General features: G+C 49.1%; 1 protein-coding gene across 4 annotated transcripts in view; it reads left to right on the forward strand.

Annotated features, from left to right (window-relative positions):
- Window positions 1-21,272, forward strand: part of HIRA (histone cell cycle regulator) — a 90,496-nt gene that overhangs the window by 14,630 nt on the left and 54,594 nt on the right. For 2 of the 4 annotated variants that reach the window (XM_074321623.2, XM_074321621.2), the window contains exons 2-8: window positions 4,962-5,024; window positions 6,454-6,564; window positions 7,814-7,904; window positions 9,255-9,349; window positions 15,965-16,060; window positions 17,328-17,488; window positions 19,347-19,514. In XM_074321623.2, the coding sequence (XP_074177724.1) occupies window positions 4,962-5,024; window positions 6,454-6,564; window positions 7,814-7,904; window positions 9,255-9,349; window positions 15,965-16,060; window positions 17,328-17,488; window positions 19,347-19,514 (785 nt within the window). Of the gene's footprint in view, window positions 1-4,961; window positions 5,025-6,453; window positions 6,565-6,639; window positions 6,774-7,813; window positions 7,905-9,254; window positions 9,350-9,578; window positions 9,648-15,964; window positions 16,061-17,327; window positions 17,489-19,346; window positions 19,515-21,272 lie in introns of those variants that run through there. The other 2 variants (XM_074321622.2, XM_088800876.1) reach the window with 2 other exon arrangements.

Genomic DNA, 21,272 nt, shown 5'->3' on the forward strand with positions numbered 1-21,272 from the left:
GACAGGGAGTGTTAGTTTATCTTTTGTCTATGTCTCTGTACAAAGAAAGGCGGCTGGCGGCTGTTGGGAGCTCCTCTTTGTCATTACGCTGTGCCACAGGAAAAGTTCTGTAATTAGCCAAGCCATAAGACCGTTTTCCTCAGCTCCATCTCAGAGCCCTTTAGAAAAAGAGGTCTGTTCCCAGTGAGGGCATGTGAGCCACTGTTTTCCTTGGGACTGAAAGGTCGAGTGCTGTAAGGAGGTAGGGCCCAGCCACCGTGCTGGTGGCTTTGTGTGGGTCCACTACCAGATGTCGTCTAATCTATGGCACATCACTGTGACAGTTACACGGTGGCAGTTACACCAGTCACATCTTTTACCAAGGTGTATCCTGATCTCAGAAATGCTCACGTGTGAAATGGATCCATCTTAGAAGCTGTGTGACACAGCGTCTTAATCTGTCTCGTAAGGTGCTCAGCGAGGTGAATGTATCCTCCCATTTTACAGATTAGGAAACGGGGGCTGAGAGAGATTAAGTAATTTACTCAAGGCTGTGTAGCTGGTGAGCAGCAGGGCTGAGGATTCAACAACCAAGCAGCGTTTAATGCTAAAACCCAGGCCTGTTCCCGACCCTCATCTCTGCCTTCCCCTGGAGCCTGGAGGCCCCTCCAGCTTAACGATTCCCTTCCAGTCTTAGCAGCTAGAGCCCATGCTCCACCGAGCTGTGCAGAGCCACAGTGGGAATGTGGCCTTGGCATGGCCCTGCTTTGGAGGTACTAGGGGAAGGGCTGCACTGCCTGGTGGGCCTGGCCCGGCCCTGCCCATTTCTTAAGCCTGCCCTCTCCCCACTCTCTACCTTCGTCCTACCCTACAGCAGCATCCTGGGCTTATTCTTGAGTCCATGTCTTGTCCCCTCTGCCTGAAATTCTCCTCCCCCACCTTTCTGGCTGACTTCTCCTCTGCAGGAAGCTGCAGGCTGCATCAGGTGGGTTTCTACCTGTGCAGACAATCTTCACCGCATACCAGTGAGGTTCACGTGCCTGTCTGCATTCTGGAGCTGCCTGAGGGCAGGGCTGAGCCTTCTTTCTAGCTTTACTTCCTCCCTGCTTAGCGCAATAGCAGGCTCCCAGTAACATCCACAAAGGTGGATGAGTGAGAAAATGTCCCAGGGGTGCTGCGGGTGGACATGGTGGCAAAGACAGGGGGCTTCAGTTGGTACCTGTGCAGCGGAGCCCCTCCGCCCAGCCCGGCGTGGCTGTGTGTGCTCTTGGGGAGTCAGGCTGGCCTGTGACTTGCAGGTAAGTGATTTTGATGTGCTTCTTGAGGGGACATGTATACAATGTCTCATAGACTTACGGAACCGAAATGAAACGCAGTCCGAGGGCTGGGTGAATACTTCTTGATGGCCTATTCAAGACTGATGCTGAGTCAGCTAGAACTTTTTGGGTTAAAATGACAAATGCCCAGCTCAGGCTGGCTTGAGCAGAAGAGTGAATGAATTGGCATTTTGGGTTATCTCATAACAAGCTACGCCAAAACTTGCTGGCTCAAAACCACAACTGTTTTATTTGTTTGTGATTCTGCAACTTGGCAGGGCTCAGTGGGGACAGCTCATCTCATTTCCACATGGAATCTGCTGGGATGGCTTGAGCAGCTTGGGGCTAGAACAGCTTACAGGGCCTTGTCAGGGCCTTGACTCTCACTGTTATCCCGGTGTTTGGATCCTTTCCAGGTGGCCAGCTTGGGCGTCCTCGCTGCATGGTGGTCACAGGGTAGTTGGACTGGTTACATGGCAACTGGCTTTCTCCAGAGGCCCATGTTGAGCTGCTGGACCTTCAGGCTTCAGTCTGAAACTGGAGCAGTATCACTTCTGTCACATTACATTAGAACGGGTCGCAGGGCCAGCCCAAATTCAAGAGGAGGGAAGCACACGGGAGGCCTGTGGGGCTGAGTGCTCAGGGCCGTGCTTAGCATAGCAAGTCCCAAGGCCAAACCAGGTCGGCAGGATGCAGCGCACGTGTGCGCACTCGCTCCCGCTCTGGCTCTTGCTCCCTTACGTGCCTTCCACCTGTGGGCTTTGCGTCAGTTCTCTCCGGGCAGTGTCATCCTGACCCTCAGAGCAGCTGTAGGCGCACCCCCTCCCAGCTTCGCCGTGGGGGACAACTCGCCACAGTATTTAATACCTAGGGCTCTAGGGCCAGATACCTGGTCTCTACCCGCTGGCTGTGTGGCCTCTGGCAACTTTTCCTAAATTCTCTGTGTGCCTCAGTTTCCTCTTTGTGGTCAAATGAGGCTGTCAGAAGTACTCATCTCAGGGGGCCATGTGAGGTTTAGAGAATACCCAGGCTCTGCTGCCTGCAGGGTTTGAGAGCCCTGGCAGATGCCGGGGAGGAGAGGTCCGGCCTGGGAAAGCGGGGCTCCATTGGACGTACCCCAGCATGGCTCTGGCTCTCCTGGAGGGAGCGGCTGGCTAGCACTTGGGGCTGGCCTGCTGAGCTTGCCCTGGAGGCCCCACGTGGTGATGACAGCCCTGATGGGGCCATGGCTCCCCCACCGCTGTCCTCATCATACAGGAGATATCTACTCTTCTGAATTTCGCAATGTTCCTGATGTGCTAACTGGTCACTGTCCTGTGCTGTCTGGCAGGACTCCAAGCCTCGGCCTTAGCACTAGGTGCCATGGTCTCACCATTTCTGACAGCCAATGGAGCAGTGGCGTTTGCATGGCTCGAGGCTGGGCCCACAGCCCCAGTGGTCCTTTCTTGTTTCTCGAGGCTTTCCTGTGAGGCACTTCTCATGGCCAGAAGGGCAAGAAACCCACCTTTTCGCAACTGCTTCCCTCCCAGACCTTCAGCCTATGGGAAAGTGTGGCACATTCAGCAGTAGCATTTGGGACTCTAGCCTGTCACACATGGCAGCCACCAGGCCCAGGAAGGATGTGGGCGTCCATCATAGACCTAAGTGCACAGGCAGGGCAGCACCAGTTTGAGTACTTCCAGCCCTTCTCACCTGTGTTCTCAGCACCTGCCTTCCTGTAGCCCACTCTGTGTAGTTTTCTGGATTCCTCTTGAAGGTTAAGGTGACAGTGACTAGGGTCTGCCCTGTCCGAGCCATTGGAGAAGAAGACCTTGCAGGCTTTCTCCTCAGACCTCTGAGTCCGGCTCCATGCTGGCTCTGGCTCCTGCAGAGCTCTGGAGCGCCGAGCTGTGTCGAGGCTTCTCTTACAGCCCCTGGAGTGAAAGCTCTGAGCAGACCAGAGCTGAATTTCCTGGCGTCTGGGACAGCTTTGAGCACCCTGCAGGGCTCCAGGAAGGCAGTCAACAGCTCCTTGACTGAACTTGACCTGTCACATAGAACTCTGTCTCCTGGGTGTGGGCCTGAGGTGACTGGGGCGCAGATACCCGGCTGGAGCTGCCAGCATGATGGTGGCCTGCTGTGGTCGCCTTCGTTGTTTTGGAATTCAGCCAGTACTGGAGATGAAATAACCTGTGGTGTGAGTTCCATACTTTCCTAGGTTTCTGTTTGCTCCCTGAGACAACATAGTGTTCGCATTTGGACACCTGCTCGCCAGTGGCCTTGCACAGCTGTTTCCCCCATTACCATGTAATGCACAATAAGGGGGGCATGTTTCCCCTTGTCTTGTGGCAGCTCATGCTTGATTTGACTGTAAGGCTGTGACTCTCCAGAAGAAGGTGAGGGGAGCTGGGTGTCACTTGAGGCCCATTCTGGCCGTTGCCTTTTGGGTACCAGCTTTTGATTTTCCACACTTGGATGGGAGCCCTGGCAGGACTTTCAGCTCTTAGGCAGCCACTGCCCCTCCCCCCCCCACCTTGCCCTGCCAGCACTGGCTGCCATATGATTCTAGAGCTTGTAAGTCTCGTGTCCGTGCCACCTTTCCTTGGGTGACAGAGACAGAACATCCTTGACTAAGAGACTCCTTGGCAACAGCCCCTTGTCTGTATCAGCAATTGCTGGTGCTCAGTTCATTGTCATGAGTCTAATTTGTCACTGAACAGATATTACTGAGCTACCATTCACCAGGCCCATGTTAGAAGCTGAGGATGTGAGAAACTTGAGAGCAATTGACGTGCCACTCTGAGCCTGGAAGCAGACCAGGGAGTTGGACAAATGCCCTTGGCACAGGCCCCAGGGTTACTTCCACAGTTTGCTGGATTTTGAGCGCGTATGGTGCCTTTGCCAGTCTGGTCCACCCCGCTAGCCATCCAGCTTCATGGGCTCCTAGTGTGGGCTGGGACCCTTACTGGGCCCTGTGGGGACTCCAAGAGCTAGTAGCCACAGCCTTTTCCCCTGGAGGGACCGAATATCCAGTTGAACATAGGGCACATACGGAGGAGGAGGGTCAGCAAAAGGAAATGGCGAAAAGGCTGATTCTCCCTGGACTTTGATGTAGGACAAACGTATGGGGGACTTTTGGAAGCAGAAGTATGATGAGGGAAGCAATGTGTTGCAGCCAGCCACTGGCCCTACCCATCTCTCCGAGAGCCAGGAAGAAAAGCCAGGGCATGTTCCCCATGTCCAGGCTGCCGGCCAAGTGCGGATCCATGGGATGGGGAGATGGCTGGAGGTACAGCCCCTGTGACTCAGAGCTCTTGCCATGAATAGCTCACAGCCTTCACAAACATGCGTCCCCAGAAGGTGTTGGGCTCTTGTCCAGTGGACTGCTCTGTGAATGCCCAGGTGATTTGTGGGCTCAGTCATTTTAGTGACGGAATGCTTTGTCCCATTTTTAGACTTCAGTTATTTAATGTCGCTTGGAGAGTCTTCCAACAGTTTAAACTTTAAACATTAGAGCACTCCACCCTTACTCGCAGGTAATTTATTGGTAGCATATTATTTTTTCCTAGGATCAGTGATTAGGGATGTCACTTGAATAACCAGTATTTTAAAAGTTTAAGTCTGTTGCTCTTCTTCAGTGAATAAAAGCCAAGGCAGATGTTGTGTGTTTTCTTTCCTTGTTTCCAGGCAAGCCGATTTTTTCAGTTGATATTCACCCCGACGGGACCAAGTTCGCAACTGGAGGACAAGGTATGTTCATTGGGTACCAGAAGGAATGCTCACAGCCCTGCCACCTTGTAGTTATTAGACCCATTTTTCTGGGCTCAAAGGAATTCACCTGGGTTAGAGGGCAAGTATAGATCTGTGCACCAGTTGAAAATATGGTCCGCAGTATTATCAGTGTGCTTCATCCAGTGTTTGCTGAAATATTGTAGCCACACAACTCGGGAAAGACAAAGAAAGTCATTTTTTGAGGCCAGACACCAAGATGTAAATATTGTCACACAAAGTAGCACTTGCGCAGAGCCCAGTCCCCTGCAGCGTCACGCCAGAGCAGGGTCTCCCTCTGGCTGAGGCCTCCCTGAACAGCACCTGGACGTGCCTCTGAGTTCCGGGTTCTCAGGCCAGGTGCTGCAGGGCGGGTTGTCTGCAAACTTCCTGTGCAAGGGCATGCTGGGAAGCCTTGGTCTTCTGGCATGCTTTCGGCTGCACCAGAGAGCTGCCCACAGGCATCAGCTAGGACTGGACTCAGCTGGGGGACAGGGTTTTCTCCTCCACAAGAAGGGCACAAATTCCTGACCTACTTGGCGTAGGAAGCTCTATGTAGGAGAGCTGATTAGGAAATATTGTTACATACTGGCCAAGAGGCCGTTGCAAGCATACCTAACAGTAATTGTGACATGACCATTTCCAGGCATTTATTGCTTTTTGCCCCTCTATAACAGAAAGTTAAATGAGGGGCTGGACTTTGGTTAGTTATCAGTAATGGAAATCTTAGAAAGAGAAATCATTACTAAAGTGCCTACATATATATTTTTTTAGCCCAGTGTTACATCAGCTTATGATCACAGAAAACCTAAATGCCCTCTTTCGGTTGATGTCCCATCTGTAGGTGATGGCAAAGGGCATGGTAATGAGCCCTTTTTCCTGTGTTCAAGGCACATTTCAGACTTGGGTCTCAAAGCATCCCATCAGCAGTAGACTCCAGGAAGCACCTAGAAAGGGAGGGAAGTCCCGCCAGGGACTGTGCTATTCTCCTTGGTTGCTAGTGTGCCTGTGTGCAGACCTGAAGGGGTGCTGGGACGTGGGCTTCTCCAGCCTCTTCATTTATGAATGAGGGGTCTGGGTCCCGTGCAGGAATGAGGACCTTCTGGTGGCCCCTGGTGGATCTGTATTAGAGGCCAGAGCAGAGTGTGGCCCCCTCCTGATCCTAGTCCAGAGTTCTTTTCATAAAGTCAGGTTGGTCTCAGCATACTACTAAGTCCACACTCTTTTGGGTCCCTATCAGTACTTGTTTTTCTTCGTCTTCTCTGTAACTTATATTAATAATTCAAATTCATCTCCTCTGATCTAGTCAATTATGGTGTATGAAAGTTAAACTTATGGTTTATGAGTGCTGTGTCTCATAGTTAACAATCTACTCCTTGCACATTGAGTTATTTCTGCTCCTTCCTTCCAGGACAGGATTCTGGGAAGGTTGTGATCTGGAATATGTCTCCAGTCCTCCAGGAGGATGACGAGAAGGATGAAAATATTCCCAAGATGCTTTGCCAGATGGACAATCACTTAGGTATTACAGAGTGGCCCTTTGCAGGCTTTGCGTGTTGGCAGAGTGCCCAAGGTTAGCACATGTGTTTGTAATTAGAAAGATAAGGCCCCGTGCGGCGGTAACTCCCCTCGGCCTGCTGTCTGAAGGCACAGATGTTGGCTGCACACCTGGGTGAGTTATTCGGCAGAAGACTCGGCCCGCCCACAGAACCGTCTTTGGACAGTCTGCAGGTACCTCTGGTGATTTCCTGCTCATGAGTCGTTACTGCCTGATTCCATGGGGCTTTGGGGCCAGCGACCTGGAAACAGTAGGGTTCTGGGGAAGGGTGTATAAAAAACAACTCACCAAATGTCTCAGATTGCCACTGTGTCCCTTGGAGGCCCTCTGCCAGGACCCTTTTGGCCACTGGACAGTATTATGGTTTACTTTCCTGCATTAGTGCCTCAGTTTCCCGGCCCTGAGCATCAGGGTAACTGTATGGGCTCTGGTTAGTTTCCAACATAGCTGCCTCTCCTGAGATGCTCCATTAACAGTTATGCCCCCTTCCTTTGCTCTGTGTGTTCTTGCACCCCCGACATGCCTCTCAGCATCCACCAGCCTGGAGCACAAGTCACTCACAGGCCGCACGTGGGCCACAACTTGGATAGTGTCCCTCATTGCAGGGCTCCCAAAGGCTGAGCTGTGTATTCCCAGAGGCTCCAGCCCATTGGGGGCCGGGTGGTGGGATTTCTTTTTGTCTTAGTTTATGAGTGCAGGATCAATCAACCTGCAATACTGATGAGTCTGGAAAATCCGAATTTAAAAGGGCTGACAGGTGGGGTGAAGTAAGAGTCTTATGCTCTACCAAGCTGCTCCCCTGAAAGTTCTGGAAAAGGCGTCTCGGCCTTTTTAGCACATGTCTTCATTTCAAGAATTATCCCTACTCAGAAATACATCTCATCATTAGATAGCCCATTTGAAATAATGAGATTTAGGTGTTATCAGTTTTCATGGAAATAAGCCTCCTTCTACTGATATTTCATCCAGCACTAACACTTCTCAGGTTATGTAGTCTTTCTCCCTCCAGATTCTGTTCTGGTAATTTGTTACTATAGCACAAGTAGGTTGGTATTTAAACTGAATTGTTCTTCTGGGGCTTTCACACAGTAGATGCCTTGAATAGATGAGATAGATTAGATTTTATAAACCCTTTGCATCTTGCCAAACTGTGCATAAAGCAAATGGGCATGACTATTGGATTTTCATCACCCTATTTTTTTTTTCTTCCCAGCATGTGTGAACTGTGTGCGGTGGTCAAACAGTGGGATGTATTTAGCTTCTGGGGGAGATGACAAACTGATTATGGTGTGGAAGCGGGCTACGTAAGCATCATTTTCCTTTCTTCACATTTGATTTTTAGAAGCTTCTTTGCTGGTCTTTATCATAGTCACTTTCCCTACCCTGGCACTGAAGTCCCCAGAGTCCTGACTTCATAAGGAGCAGGAAGTATAAGTAGGTCAGGAGCAGCTGAGGCCTGACCAGGGAGTCGAGAGGCTACTCACCTGCCTGGTAACCTGCTCAGCCTACCCCCCCAACACTGCAGGCTTTCCACCGGAAAAGGAAGGGAGAATCCCTTCCGGTGCCCACATTGGTGGCTTGGTTTCTTTTGTTCTTCAAATGAAATTTCCCAACATACAAAGTGGTTAAAGCCAGGGTGCTCTGCTGGCATCTGGGGCAGGGGATCCTGAGCCCACCCTCTTTGCCATGTACTTCATCCTCTGTCCGCCTCCCCTTGAAAGCTCAGCACCTGTTCTGCACCAACAATGAACTAACCATCAGCTGGAAAACGCTTTTTCTTACACCTTGGCAGAGTCTCAGGGTGGGTGCTGGGACTCTTCCACAACCAGCTTCCCAGGTGACTGGGGCCAGGCAAGCTGGGGACTCAGACCTCGCCCCCTGCTCAGCCAGACTGGCCCTATGGCCTTGGCTTTGAGAGCAGAGCACACTGTCCCACTCAGCTGCTTCAGCAAGCTCCTTCTGTGGGTTCGTGAAGAGTTCTGGAGTGGAGGCTGTTAACCGGGGCTTGTGCATCGCTGGTGTCCGTGCCACCTCCCTGGGAGCCCCTGTGACTGAGCGGCAGGAAGTACCTCTGCTTCCCGTGCTTTCTCTGCCTCAGGTGTTAAAGCAGGGGTGTTCGGTTCATTACCAGAGGGCTTTCAAAATACTGTTGATTTTGCTGCTTTAGCCAACATAAATAATATGTTTAGTATATACTTTGGAAAACTGTAAAAAATATAAAGAAAATAAATTACAATCCTACCACCTAAGAAAATCATGGTTAATATTTTGGTATTTTCATGTATGTCCTCCTGATCCATTTTCCATGCATGGATGATATCCGTGTTACACGTAATTTTTTCATTACATAGTACTATCAGATTTTGTATGCCGTCCTGCGGTCTGCTGCTTGCACTTAATTATATATTGTGAACATCTTCCTATGTGGTCGATAGTCTTTTACCACAAGCTTTATGATGGCTATGTACAGTAGCATTTCATCACGTGCACGGATCATAATTGACCTAGTCAGCTCCTATTCAGCAGTTCGGTGCTTTCCAGCCGTTGTCTGTTTTTGCTTTGTTCTGCTGCCATGATAAGCTGTGCTGCAGTGAGCGTCTCTGTGCGTGCCTGGAGCATTCCTGGAGCGCCTTGCTGACTCCTCTTTCACACAGGTACATCGGCCCCAGCACTGTGTTTGGCTCCAGTGGTAAGCTTGCCAATGTGGAGCAGTGGCGATGTGTCTCCATCCTCCGGAGTCACTCAGGCGGTGAGTGGGGCTGCCTGTTGGGGTGGGGGCCCCAGCAGCTGTCGGCCCCTGTGGACTATTTTGGTCCTTAAAACAGCCCTATGTCGGGCTCGTCCCTCCCCATCACCATTGGTCACACCCTGCCTGTCCCTCAAGGTCTGTGCAGTCACCATCCCACTGCCTGCCTCCAGCTGCATTCAGTGCCCCCACTCCTGCCCTCATGGGGTATATGTTTATATCTTTAATGTAGAACTCCCCACGTTCTGCTGTTTATCCTGGTGAACTGAATCACTACCTTCATCAGTGGATCACTAAGTCCGTAAGCGCACTTTATTTATTCCGCAGAAACCAGCACACAGGGGCCCAATGAAAAGCTTTTTACTTGACCTTGAATATGTTTGTAAAATGTTGTAAATAGACTTGGAATGGAAAGAGACACATTTTACAGGTTTGGAATAAAGAGGAGGAAGGTCGGTCAGTCGATAGCAGTCTAAAGCCATGTGCTGTACACTTGTTTTGGTGCCAGGGATACCAGAGAAAAGCCTGTGGTCTAGCCCAGGAATGGCCTGAAGGGTTTCCCAGGCAGGGGGACAGCAGAAGTGAGAAAGGCTTCGTGCGACTGGTGAGTTGGCAGCATTTCACCGTTGTTGGATCTTTACATATAAGGCAGGGAGCCCCACAGAGTGGGGCTGGCCAAGTGTGCAGGGACCAGGCCATGGAAGCCTCGTGCTCCCTGTTAATGATGGTGTCCGTTACCATATAAGAGACAGGGAGCCATTAAAAGTTTTGAAGAGGAAGAGTCTGACAGCTGTGCGGAAAAGGAGGTTGTTTCAGTCATTCAGATGAAAACGTCAAGGGCCTGAACTAGGCCTGTGGTAATTGTGATAGAGAAAAAGACTGATTTGGGGGAATTTTTTGGGCAGAGCAAGGGGAGGGATGAGGGCGATTTCTAGCTGGGTGCCTGGATAGTCGTTGGTCTCTACTGAGACCATAACAACAATGGGCCCATGGGGATGGACACTAATTCAGTGTGGGATGTGTTGAGTTTGAGGGAGTCGGGGAGAAAATGTCAGGAGACTGTTGGATTTCGGCCTGGAGCTCTGGGGGAAGATGGGACTGGAGCAAGAGGTTTGGAAGGCATCATCTGTAATCCACTGGCAGTAAGCTCAGCACATATTCTGCAGACACTTGGAAGGTGAACAAACCCACCTCTTGGTGACCAAATTGATTCCATGTTTGTGAAAATTGACAGAGTAGCAGTGTGTTATTGTTGATAACAGTAAAAATGTGTAACATACTCTTATTCACAGCTGCTCACAGTGGAATCTAGTTGGGTTTCTGGAACTCTGGCACATGTGTCTGTGAGGGTATTCAAGTGTGGGGTGGAGCCTCAGTGAGGACTTTTAGGGGGCCCCTAACCTAAGGCTCAGGTTGAGCCACAGCTTCGACTACTTTTTTGGCCTACCACCCTAGGGCTGTCCTTTACCAGGCAGGTAGGGTTGCCCACCTTCAATGGGGATAGCTGTTACTTCTTATTCAGTGGTCCTGGTAGCGGGTGTGGGTAGAACCATTTAAGAGGAAAAAATTAGTGAAAAAGCACAAATAAATTAATAGAAACCACTGAGTCTTTGAAAGCAAAATTTGAAAAATATCTACTTGGCATGTTTAATCAGGGAATAGGAAAGAAAACTTTGGTGAAATTGGAAGTAAAAGGTCTAGAAAAACATTTAACCTAGAGGAATATCATCAAAGAGTGCAAAATGTTAACGTTTATAGTATTAAAACTAAAAACAACAAAATACTAAAAGAAATATGATTTTCTAGAAAATACAAGTTTTCAAAATTGATACCATAAGTTTAGGCAAAACTGAACAAAGTAGTAACCAATGAAGAAGTTGGGAGCTGCCTTCAGAAATGGTTCCTGGTCCTAAATTATTTTTTGATGTATTGTTGTAAACTTTTAAGAAAGATTATTCTGGAACATAGAAATATTTATTCTTTAAAAGAAGCTATAACCCTGTTTCCAAATCTAATAAAAATAATGAAATGAAAGCATAGATGAATATGAATAACGATATGAAAGTCAGAAACAGAATACTTGCAAATTTTATGACATTTGAAAACAGTAATTCATTTTGATTAGATATGATTTATAATGGAAGAATTTTGTGTAAATAAAATCTATTAATATAACATATTAAGAGGTTAAATGAAAAAAGGCACAGAGTCATCTTAAGAGGTATTCTGAAAGTAATATTAGATAATTCAGGATCAATTCCTAATACAAATGCTTTTTTAAAGGTGGCCATAGGAGGTTATTTCCTTAACATGATAGAGTCCTCTGTTTTTTTCAAACCAGTGGCAACTATTACAGTTCACAGCCTTGTTCTCATTTATATAGAGGAAAGACAAGGAGGGGTGCTGTCGCTTAACTTGTTACTTTGGAATTTCTGCAATACAATTAAATAGAAATCAGAAGGTAGACATCCTGGAAAATAAAGCAAAAATGAAATGATACGAGGATGGCATTGTCGTATATCAAGAAAACCCAAAGGAATAAAACTCTTGGAATTTATAAAGCATTGAAAAGCACTTAGGACTAAAGATGAGTCATTGAATTGGCCTCATATAAGAAATTTTTAAATTTTTTATTTTTCACTAGTAATAGCCTATTAGAATATCTAATGATAAAAGGAAAACTCTTATACCTTAGGAACAAAAATTATAAATACTTAGGAATAATCTTGCCAAGAAATGCATGCGCTCTCTTAAAACATAAAACACTGACCTTTTTTGAGAGATAAAAAATGACCATTTCATTAATGGAAAGACTGAAATAAAGACTTTTTTCCCCAAAATTAATATTTATTATTCATCAAACAAATATTTATTGAGCACCGTGTGTGTTCCAGGTGTAGGTCTTCTTTTCGGGAGTTCATATTCTTGTAAGAGACAGATAATAAACTAGCCATGTAAGAAACTAGAAGGTAAGTGTCAGGGAACAAAATGAGATGGGGTGCCATTTCACCCAGGGTTCTTAAGGAGGGCCTCACTGAGAAGGTGACATCCAAGAGGAGACCAGATGGAGGTGAGGGGACAACTGTGTGGGTTTTCCTAAGAGCTTTTCCAGTCCGAGGGAACCGCCAAGGCAGCAGCCGTGGGGCGTAGACATGTGCTTGGCGTGTTCCCGGAGGCACAAGGCGAGGGCAGAGGTGTGAGGGGAGGGGACCAGGGGAGGGCTCTTCTCTGAGAGATGGGAAGCTCAGCAGGGTTTTGAGCAGAGGGGTGGCCTGTGGCAGCTGTATGGAGTCCAGATTTTAGGGGACTAAGGGGCAGCACTGGGGAGACCAGTGAGGAGGCTGGTGAGAGACAATCGAGGTGAGAGACAATGACAGTTGAGACCTGGGTCGTAGCAGTGGAAGTCAGGAGTCAGATGCACATTTTTTGGTGGATGGGATATGAGGTGTGAGATAAGCAGAGGCATTAGGATGGGACTAGACTGTGGCCTGAACAATGGAAAGGATGCAGTTGCCATCACTTGAGTTAAGAGGTGTGTGGGTGGGACAGAAATGTTGGCTGGGGGAAATGTTTAGGAGCTGGGTTTTGGGAGTGTTACATTCGCATTGCCCAGCAGCAGTGGAAGTGGACCTGCTCTGTAGGCATTTGGCTCTGTGAGTCTTGAGTACAGGGCAGAAGTGTAGGTGGGAATAGGGTCCAAGGATGGAGCCTGGGGTTTGGAGAGATGAAGAGACCCAGCAAAAGCGGCTGAGGGGGAGAGGCCAGTTAAGATAGTGGAGAGAGCATTTGAAGGCAAAGGGAGTGAGCCGTGAGTGTGTTGTCACATGTTGCCTAAGGTCAGGTGAGGACTGAGGATTGACCATTGGAATTGACAGCATGGAGGCCCTAGTGGGTGAAAGCCTAGTTGGAAGGTATTCAAGAAAGACCAAGGGGAAGGTAGAACTGTATTGAAGCGAGCTGGGATTTGTCAGGCCTCTGTGAAGACACAGGAGAAGAGCAGAGGGGGTGGTGGAGCCAATGGATGGTGGACTTTAAGAAGACAGACAGTGGAAAGCCTGTAGCATGAATGGGTCGTAGCACCTAAAAGAACCATTAGGGTTGAGAAGCACCAAATTGATGGTAGGAGCATGGGAGGGTTGAAGTTAAGTCCAGGGAGGGTCTCTGGGCATGACCGTGGGAATGAATGGCTGAGGTGATGGAAGTCAAGGTCATTGGAGGAAGAAGAAGAATTTAAGGACCCAAGAGCCTTGGCTATCAGAAAAATCATCCTCTTGGAATCACCAAGAATGATGATAGGAGTGTTGGTAGGAACGACAGTGACCAGAAACTTAAATATTCCGGTGCAGGGAGGGTCTCAGGTATGTGCGTATCTACAGTGAGAAGGAAAGTGGATGGTATAGTTTGAAGACAGAAGCTGCAAAACGGGTTTATGTAGAGAATTATGTCACATGTGGATTACTGCAGAACTTAGCATTAACTCAGAAGGGCATCTGGAAGGATAAGTAACTTTATGAAAGAAATCACTCAAAGCTGCAGTGTTTGTCACATCACAAGTTTCTGGGCAAAACCAACAGCATTGAAGTAGGCTACAGTGCACCTAAAAGTGTGGTGTATCGTGAAGTTGGCATCGCTTATCAATAATGGAGAGGAAGAATTATTCCCCATTGGAACAGAGTAACCATTAGCAGTTCATGGGTGAGAGGAAAGTAATTTAGAGCCCCACTAATACAGCACACATCAAAATAAATTTGAGGTATTAAAGAGAGAAACATCCTAAATAATTAAAATAGGAGAAAACAACTGAATATTTATTAAACCTCTAGCAGAGGGAATATTTTTGAAGGTTAATAGGCAATAAAAGATGTCACAAAGGAGAATAACAGACTTTACTACATAAATCTACACTCTAAGAAGGTAAACTGGTGGGATTTGCAGCTAATGCCCATAGTGTCAATAGTCCATGAAAATTGCTAAGAACATTACGTCTTCTTTCTGGATTCCCAGCTGACCACTTCCGTGCTCTAGGATTTAGGTACCACAGTGAAATCCTAAGGTTCACATGTTGGTTCTCATATTTGTTAGACCCGCTACACAGGAGAGCTCCTGAGAAAAAGAGGAGCAGAGTCATCCAAGGACAAGACAACTCTAAACAAATGCAAAAAATCTTCACTTTACTAATCAAAGTAAAATTTAAAGTTTAATAATGTACTGAATAAGTTAGAAGGGGGAAGATCATAATCCTCAAGCTAATAGGGGAGCTTTAAGGTAGACATTCTGCTTGTAGAAGTGTGAAGTCACACAGGACCTTGAATAGCAGTCTATAGTGTTAAAAGACTCCAGACTTTCATGAAAATATTCAGGTCTTCTGCCCAGATTCCCACTTTGGGGTGTCAGTCTCAAAGGGAAAAACCTAGGGAGTAGAGAGTGACATGTGCTCATCAGCATAGAAAACTGGAACCTAGTTAAAGTTCATTGTTAAATTCGGTCTGTGTATGGTTGCAAATGCTCTCAACAACGTAGAATGTGGAACAAATCAAAAGTTCTGAAGATCACACAGGCTATTACAATGCTAAATGAAGCATACCAGTGCATATGTAGCGTGAAATACAAAGGCCAGTACAATGTGGAAAAAATTCATCAAGCTGTCACTGAAGATGTTTTTAAAATTAGAAGGAAAAAAACCCCAGAGATTTTGAATATTTTGCTTGCCCCTCTTTTTAAAACTCCTGTGAGGAAATGACTAGATAGCTGTTAACTTACTGTTGTGTTTCTGGTTTTTCATCTCACCAGCCATTCATTCTTCTGTACACCGAGCACTGCATCAGGCAGTGAGGTTAGAAAAATCAGTAAGACTGCACACGTCATACCTGCATGGCAGTGGGCATCGTCACTGTCACGGTTGACCTTTCTCGATGCCTTGTTGTGCCTGGCACCGTCCTACGGCAATTTCTCACGTGCAATCCTCACAATACCCCTCTGAGGACAGGTTATTTTTTTAAATCCTCATTTTATAGACGTGAAAATTAAGTCACAAAGCAATGAGCATGATTGTGTTTGGGGGCTACGTAGGGAAAGGGTGCTCCTGTTGGTCTTGGAGATGAGGTCCAATTTATGAAGAAAAGGGCCTGAAGATGACTATGCATTCATTCAGTGAGTCAGCAGCTACTGAGCTTTGTGTGCCAGGCACTCTAAGTGCTGGACCTACAGTGCTCAAAGGGCTGTGTGAGGAAGGCCCCGGTAGGATGGGAGAAGCAAGCTTAGTGCGGTTGAGTGAGCCCCAGGCCACAGGCTCAGTGGGTGTCAGAGCCAGGGTTCTAGTATGTGAGTAATGCCACAAGGCGCCAAGCTGTCAGCCGTGTCCTTAGTTGTTTCGTCTGTAAAAGGAGCGGGGCGGTATCAATTTGATGCTTCAAATTTTATGACCAATGAAAACCTAAGTGGGGAAGTTTTTCAGATTGGTTTTTAGAAAACTTAGTTATGATGGTGCCAGGTCAAATCTCCTCAGACATGACACCAGGGACTGCTGGCCCAGCTGGCAGACAGGGGTGGTACTGAGTGCCCCCCTTGCCAAGTCTGCATGCCAGGTAAGAGACTCACTGCCGGCCCTCTGTCTTCCAGATGTGATGGATGTAGCCTGGTCTCCCCATGATGCCTGGCTGGCCTCGTGCAGCGTGGATAACACTGTCGTCATCTGGAACGCGGTCAAGTTCCCAGGTCTGGGCCTCCTCTGACCTGGGATGGCAGAAACGGGCCGCTCCTCAGCAGTGCTGCCTGTTGGTGTCTGGAACGGGATGGGCTCTGTCTCCTTCGGCTGGTGGCAGCATGTGTCTCACAGTGGACAGGGATTCGTGTGTCCTACTTATAACTCAGTTCTTTTTTCCTTCATCAATTATATTTGTTTAAGGTTTTCAAAGAGGTTTATATTAAAAATAGTAACTGAGTGCCAACATGAATGTGCCACAGATCGTGAGGGGCGTACATTGGGGACCTTGCCCAGCTTGTGCTCAGCTCGCCCCAGTGCCCCCACCTGTGCTGTGTCTTCACACGTACCCTGGCACCCCCACACATGTGCCCTCAAGGGCAGCCCTCCCACTGTTGGGCTGTGGTTTCAGCTCAGTTGCTCTCTCCTCTGTGACACCCTTGAGCAGATGCAGCCTAACAAATCCAGTTTTGCAAAAGATTAGTTTTTCTTATTAACATGGTCAAAGTCATGGCAGATGGCATCACCTGGAATAGCACTGCTGTTCTAACTACTGAGATACGTCTCTCGTGTTCGTAACTGCTAAGGTACTTCCTGCTCAGCATCGGGAGTATGTTTTCCTCATGGGCTAAAAAAGACCGTCCATGGGCTGATCCAAGTCATTTTCTTTCTGTAAGCCACCAGCATGTGGGGACGCTCAGCTGGCCACAGAGTGGCAGACTTAGAGGCTGGGGTGACATTTAGATTATGGGTCTCTAGGAGGTACTGTCTCGCAAACCTTTGTCCTCAGTGATGGCTTACAGCGGACTCCGTGCCTGGTCCCCTGAGCTGCTGGGGAGGGTCACATCAGAAGTGCCAATGTCACAGCACAGGTGTGTGTGGGCTTCTGTCCAGAGGGGCAAACCACAGGCAAGACCACTGGCTGCAGACAAGACAAGGGGGCAGAATTTAGCTCTGGCCCAAGCCTGGGCCCCTGGGTGCCTGTCCCTTCGGGGGCACATGCAGCCTCAACCCACAAGTACTAGCTGTGAATGAAGGGAAATCGTGGTGCCTGCCTCCTGGGTGCAGTCATTTCATCAGGTTGCTTTTCCCTTGGTGGAGATCAGATTGGGGGCTTCTTCTGCTTGTGCCCAGGGGCAGGGGCTGGCCAAGGTGGACTCCTGAAGTCCCTTCTCTTGGCTAGCCATTCTGTGGCCCATGGATTGTAGCTCATGTTTCTGTATGTAGTCATCATTTCTCCCTAGGTAACACCTTTTCAATCTCTCTTCTTTTCCCTCACAGAAATTCTAGCTACTCTAAGAGGTCATTCCGGCTTGGTAAAGGGGTTGACTTGGGACCCTGTTGGTAAATACATTGCCTCTCAAGCTGACGACCGCAGCCTGAAGGTGTGGAGGACTCTGGACTGGCAGTTGGAGACCAGCATCACCAAGCCTTTTGACGAGGTAAGGAGATGGCCCCGAGAACTCAGCACAGCAGCCTTCCTCCCCTCTGCACAGAGGAGGAGCTGGCTGGAGTCTGGACTGGGTGGGTGCTGAGCAGACTGGGGCAGGCACTCTGGCTCGGAGTTAGACGATGAAAATGGTTCATTTCTCAAATGCTATCAAATCTCCAACTTTGAAGTGAAAAGGATATAGAAGGTTTAAAACTGAAGAGAGCCTTAGAGATGCTCCCCGTAACCTTGTGCCACACAGCTGGCTGCCACAGACGTGAGGAAGCTGTTTCTCACCACGTGGCATGTATGTCGCCCTGCCCCTCGGGCTGTGCGGTAGGACATGGGCATGGAGGCGCTTCTCTCTTGTATGTTTCCTGACTGCTATGGCTTTGCTCACTGACTTGTGCTCTGTAGGCTCGCTGACCTCGGGTAGAAGTACCAGTATGGTTTGCAAAATGTCTGGCGGTCAGACTGCAGTGACTTGTGTACTATTTTACTGTCTCTTTTATTTGAGTTCTCATTTTATATGGGATCAGAGCTCAAGGTTGCTGTTACTCATTAGATGTTTCTTAAGTGCCTATTATGTGTAAGACAGTACTGGGTATAGGAAATCAAAGTGGATCAAGATAGAGTGTCTCCCTTGAAGCTTGGAGCCCGGTGAGAAAGAGAGACATTTGAGTATGTTGTGAGCATGTGAGGGCGTTGTCCAGAATGTGCAGAAACAGCCCAGGTGTGGGGTGTGATCTCACCAGGGAAGGCTTCTTGGGGGAAAGCACACGAGCACAGTTCTGCAGGAAGACTAGATGTTGGCCCACTGGTCAGGACTAGCTGTGGGAGGACAGTGGAAATGTGTCTTCAGTTCTCCCCAAACCAGCAGTAGTTCTTGGCACATCAGCACCAGCTTCACCTTACTTCATTCTGCCCTCCTTGGCTACAGCCTTATACCTGGGACGTGGTCCCTCACACCTTTTCAAGCTCCTTGGGGCTCCAGCTGCCTTGCAGCAAGGAGGGTCCCAGGGGTTGGTTTCCTGGGGCAGCTGTGGGAGATGGAGCAGGAGTGTGGAATCCCAGTGGGAACTGGCAGCTCACCCTCTGGAGTGGGCCTAGCTGGAAGTGGAGGCAGGTGTGTTACTGTACTCGGGCCCTGCCTTGTCCTGCCCTCCTCTGAGGCTGTAAGGCCACGATCTTAAACCTTAAGCCTCTAGGGCTGGACTGACCTTGAGCTTCAGAGGGCTGGCTTTTGGTCCATGTCGTCTCAGTTTGCAGGAGGAACACTGAAGGGATGTACTGCCTCAGCCCTCAGTCCAGGCCAGGAGAACAGTGCCTTTCTGCTGGGCATTTTGTGGTTTATTCAGACTTTATGAACCTCTCCTCCTTTGCTGGTAGCGTCACCAGCCTTCGGGTGAGGAAATAGGCTCAAGAGAGCAGGTGGTGGTTCCTGGTCACCAGCTGCATCCCAGAGACAGGCTCCCAAGGGTCAGCAGGGCTCTTTCTCTGCCGCAGTGAATGCTCTACAGACCTCATGCAGGTGCTGGGCAGAAGGCAGGGGTCAGTGGCCAGGTCGACCTGGCCCACACAGAATTGACGGTTAAAAGAGATGGCCGCCCTGCAGATCCCCTCAGGGCCTCCCACTGTGCTGTCTTGAGCTCCTGTGGGAGAGCGCAGGATGCATCCGGTCTCCTCTGACAGCCTTTTTCTGTTGGATCATCTGGAAAGACTGGAGTTACAGCTGTCGGTGTGGCCAGAAGCCTGGGTGCACACTCCACCAGCATTCGTTTGTAAATCAGAGTTCAGCTTCATTCTTGAGGCCAGAGATTTGGTCACCAGGTTGGCCTTGAGCTCCTTTCAAGCATAGATGTTTCCTTCAGTGTGGAGGGACGACCCATGTGTTGCGCCTCAGCTGGTCACCTGACGGGCATTACCTGGTGTCTGCACACGCCATGAACAACTCTGGCCCCACTGCGCAGATCATTGAACGGGAGGGCTGGAAGACCAACATGGACTTCGTCGGGCACCGCAAAGCCGTAACCGTTGTGGTGAGTGTCCTCAGCCGTGGCTGGCTGGCTGCTGGCCCTGCCCGACTGGTACCCTCAGAGCCTGGGCAGTGCCAAGGCTGGGTCATGTGTGGGGGTGAGGTGGTGGGCTCCGAGATCCAGCACATGTCACCTATTTGTTTCATTTTAAATACTTCTGTTTTGATGTTTAAAAACCGAATTTACAAAAGAGGATACATACTTGTGTTTTCTGGGCGAACTTGAACGTGATGCTACCACCAAAATCAGCCTTTGGTTAGAAACACTATAGCCCTGCTCTAGCCTTTTTACATGTTGGGGCTTGCAAAGGGGTGCTCACGCATGGTGTCCTGACAAATGCTGCACTTACCACGCTTCGGAGGACACAGGCGCAGTTGGTGCGTGCAGCGAGCACGTGTGCTTGTCCCGGCGCCCCCGCAGTGGCCGCTGTAGCCCCGAGGCCACGCGGTGGATCACTGGAGTGCTGTGAGTCTAGAGCTGCCTGCCCAGTCTCGATGTGGAGGGGGAGGAGTGCCAGGAGATGGGGCTGCTGCTCCTCAGGCTTGAGAGAGCACCCTCCTCCTTTTCTGACTTCCATCGAGAAGTGTCTTTAGAGCGCCCAAGGCAAACAGCCTGAGGAGCAGGATTTCCCAGGCACTGGGTGGCCGTGACACAGTCAATAGACTGGGGGCTAAGGCTGATGAAAGTAAAGGATCGCCTCGGCCCCTGAGCTCAGTCTTTTTATTTATCAGAATGGTCTTATCCTTCCCATTGTTTAAATTGATAATGAATGTCATATATTGTGACTTAAATTTAGACAAATAAAATACTGCTTCTTTAATTTTTTTTGTATCGAAGTCCATGTAAGATTTTGTTTGGACCCAGGATCATGTTGCTAAAATGTTTGAGAGTCACTGCTGCGTAGTTAGCACAGTGCTTCCACGTGACTCTCTCAAATGATCCTACCAGCCGCTGTAAGAGCGGCTCTGGGAGATGGTGGCGCCGGGGGCTTGCTGCCAGCTCGGTTGGTTCTGGAGACTCAAGCCCAGGGCACATGCCTCCGTGTTCCGTGGTTTCCAGTCTCTGTTGCACCCCTGGCTATTCCTGCATGCCCTCTAGGATTAGAAACCCTCTGGGCCACCTGACACTCTTCCTCCTCAGTTCTCCTGGCTTGGGGATTTCAACTCTTGAGTCTATAGCTCCCAACCCTTTTCAATTTAGAAAAGTAGCAAGAAGCTCAGCATGTGCTTCCAACCCGTCCGACAGTGATTCCCAAGTTACACAGAGGCAGCCCCTGGGCTGACCTTAGCCTGATGTAGCCATCATCCCTATTCGTGAGATCACACAGAAGTGATTAGTCTCTACGAGACAGTTTTGATTGTGAGCAAGAAATACAGTGAGGGGGAAGAGATACTGGAGCAGCCCTTCCTCAGGACCTTGTCCCTGAAGCCCAAGTCCTAGAGCTGGCCCTGCCCAGGCCAGGAGGGATTCAGCAGGCCAGTTCTAGTAGCTCCCCCGCCATCGACCTGGCTGTAGGCCCAGAACTGGAGAGTTGGTAGAGCCAGTTTGAAATCCTCGTCTCACCACTTACTCATTTGGTGACTCAGCATGTTTTCTGGCCTCTGACTCCCCATTTCATCCTCAGCAAAATGTCTCCTGGGTAGTTGTGAAGATGAAATAACACTTGCTAAGTGCCTAGGGCTGGGAGGATGTCCGTGCGGGGCTCCCAAAGGCAGGCTGGGATTGTGGTATGTTTATAATACTCGGCGTGAGGTACATGCT

Source organism: Rhinolophus sinicus, chromosome 9 (assembly GCF_057876585.1).
Source record: "Rhinolophus sinicus isolate RSI-liver-muscle chromosome 9, RSI-T2T, whole genome shotgun sequence".
Lineage (NCBI taxonomy): Eukaryota > Metazoa > Chordata > Mammalia > Chiroptera > Rhinolophidae > Rhinolophus > Rhinolophus sinicus.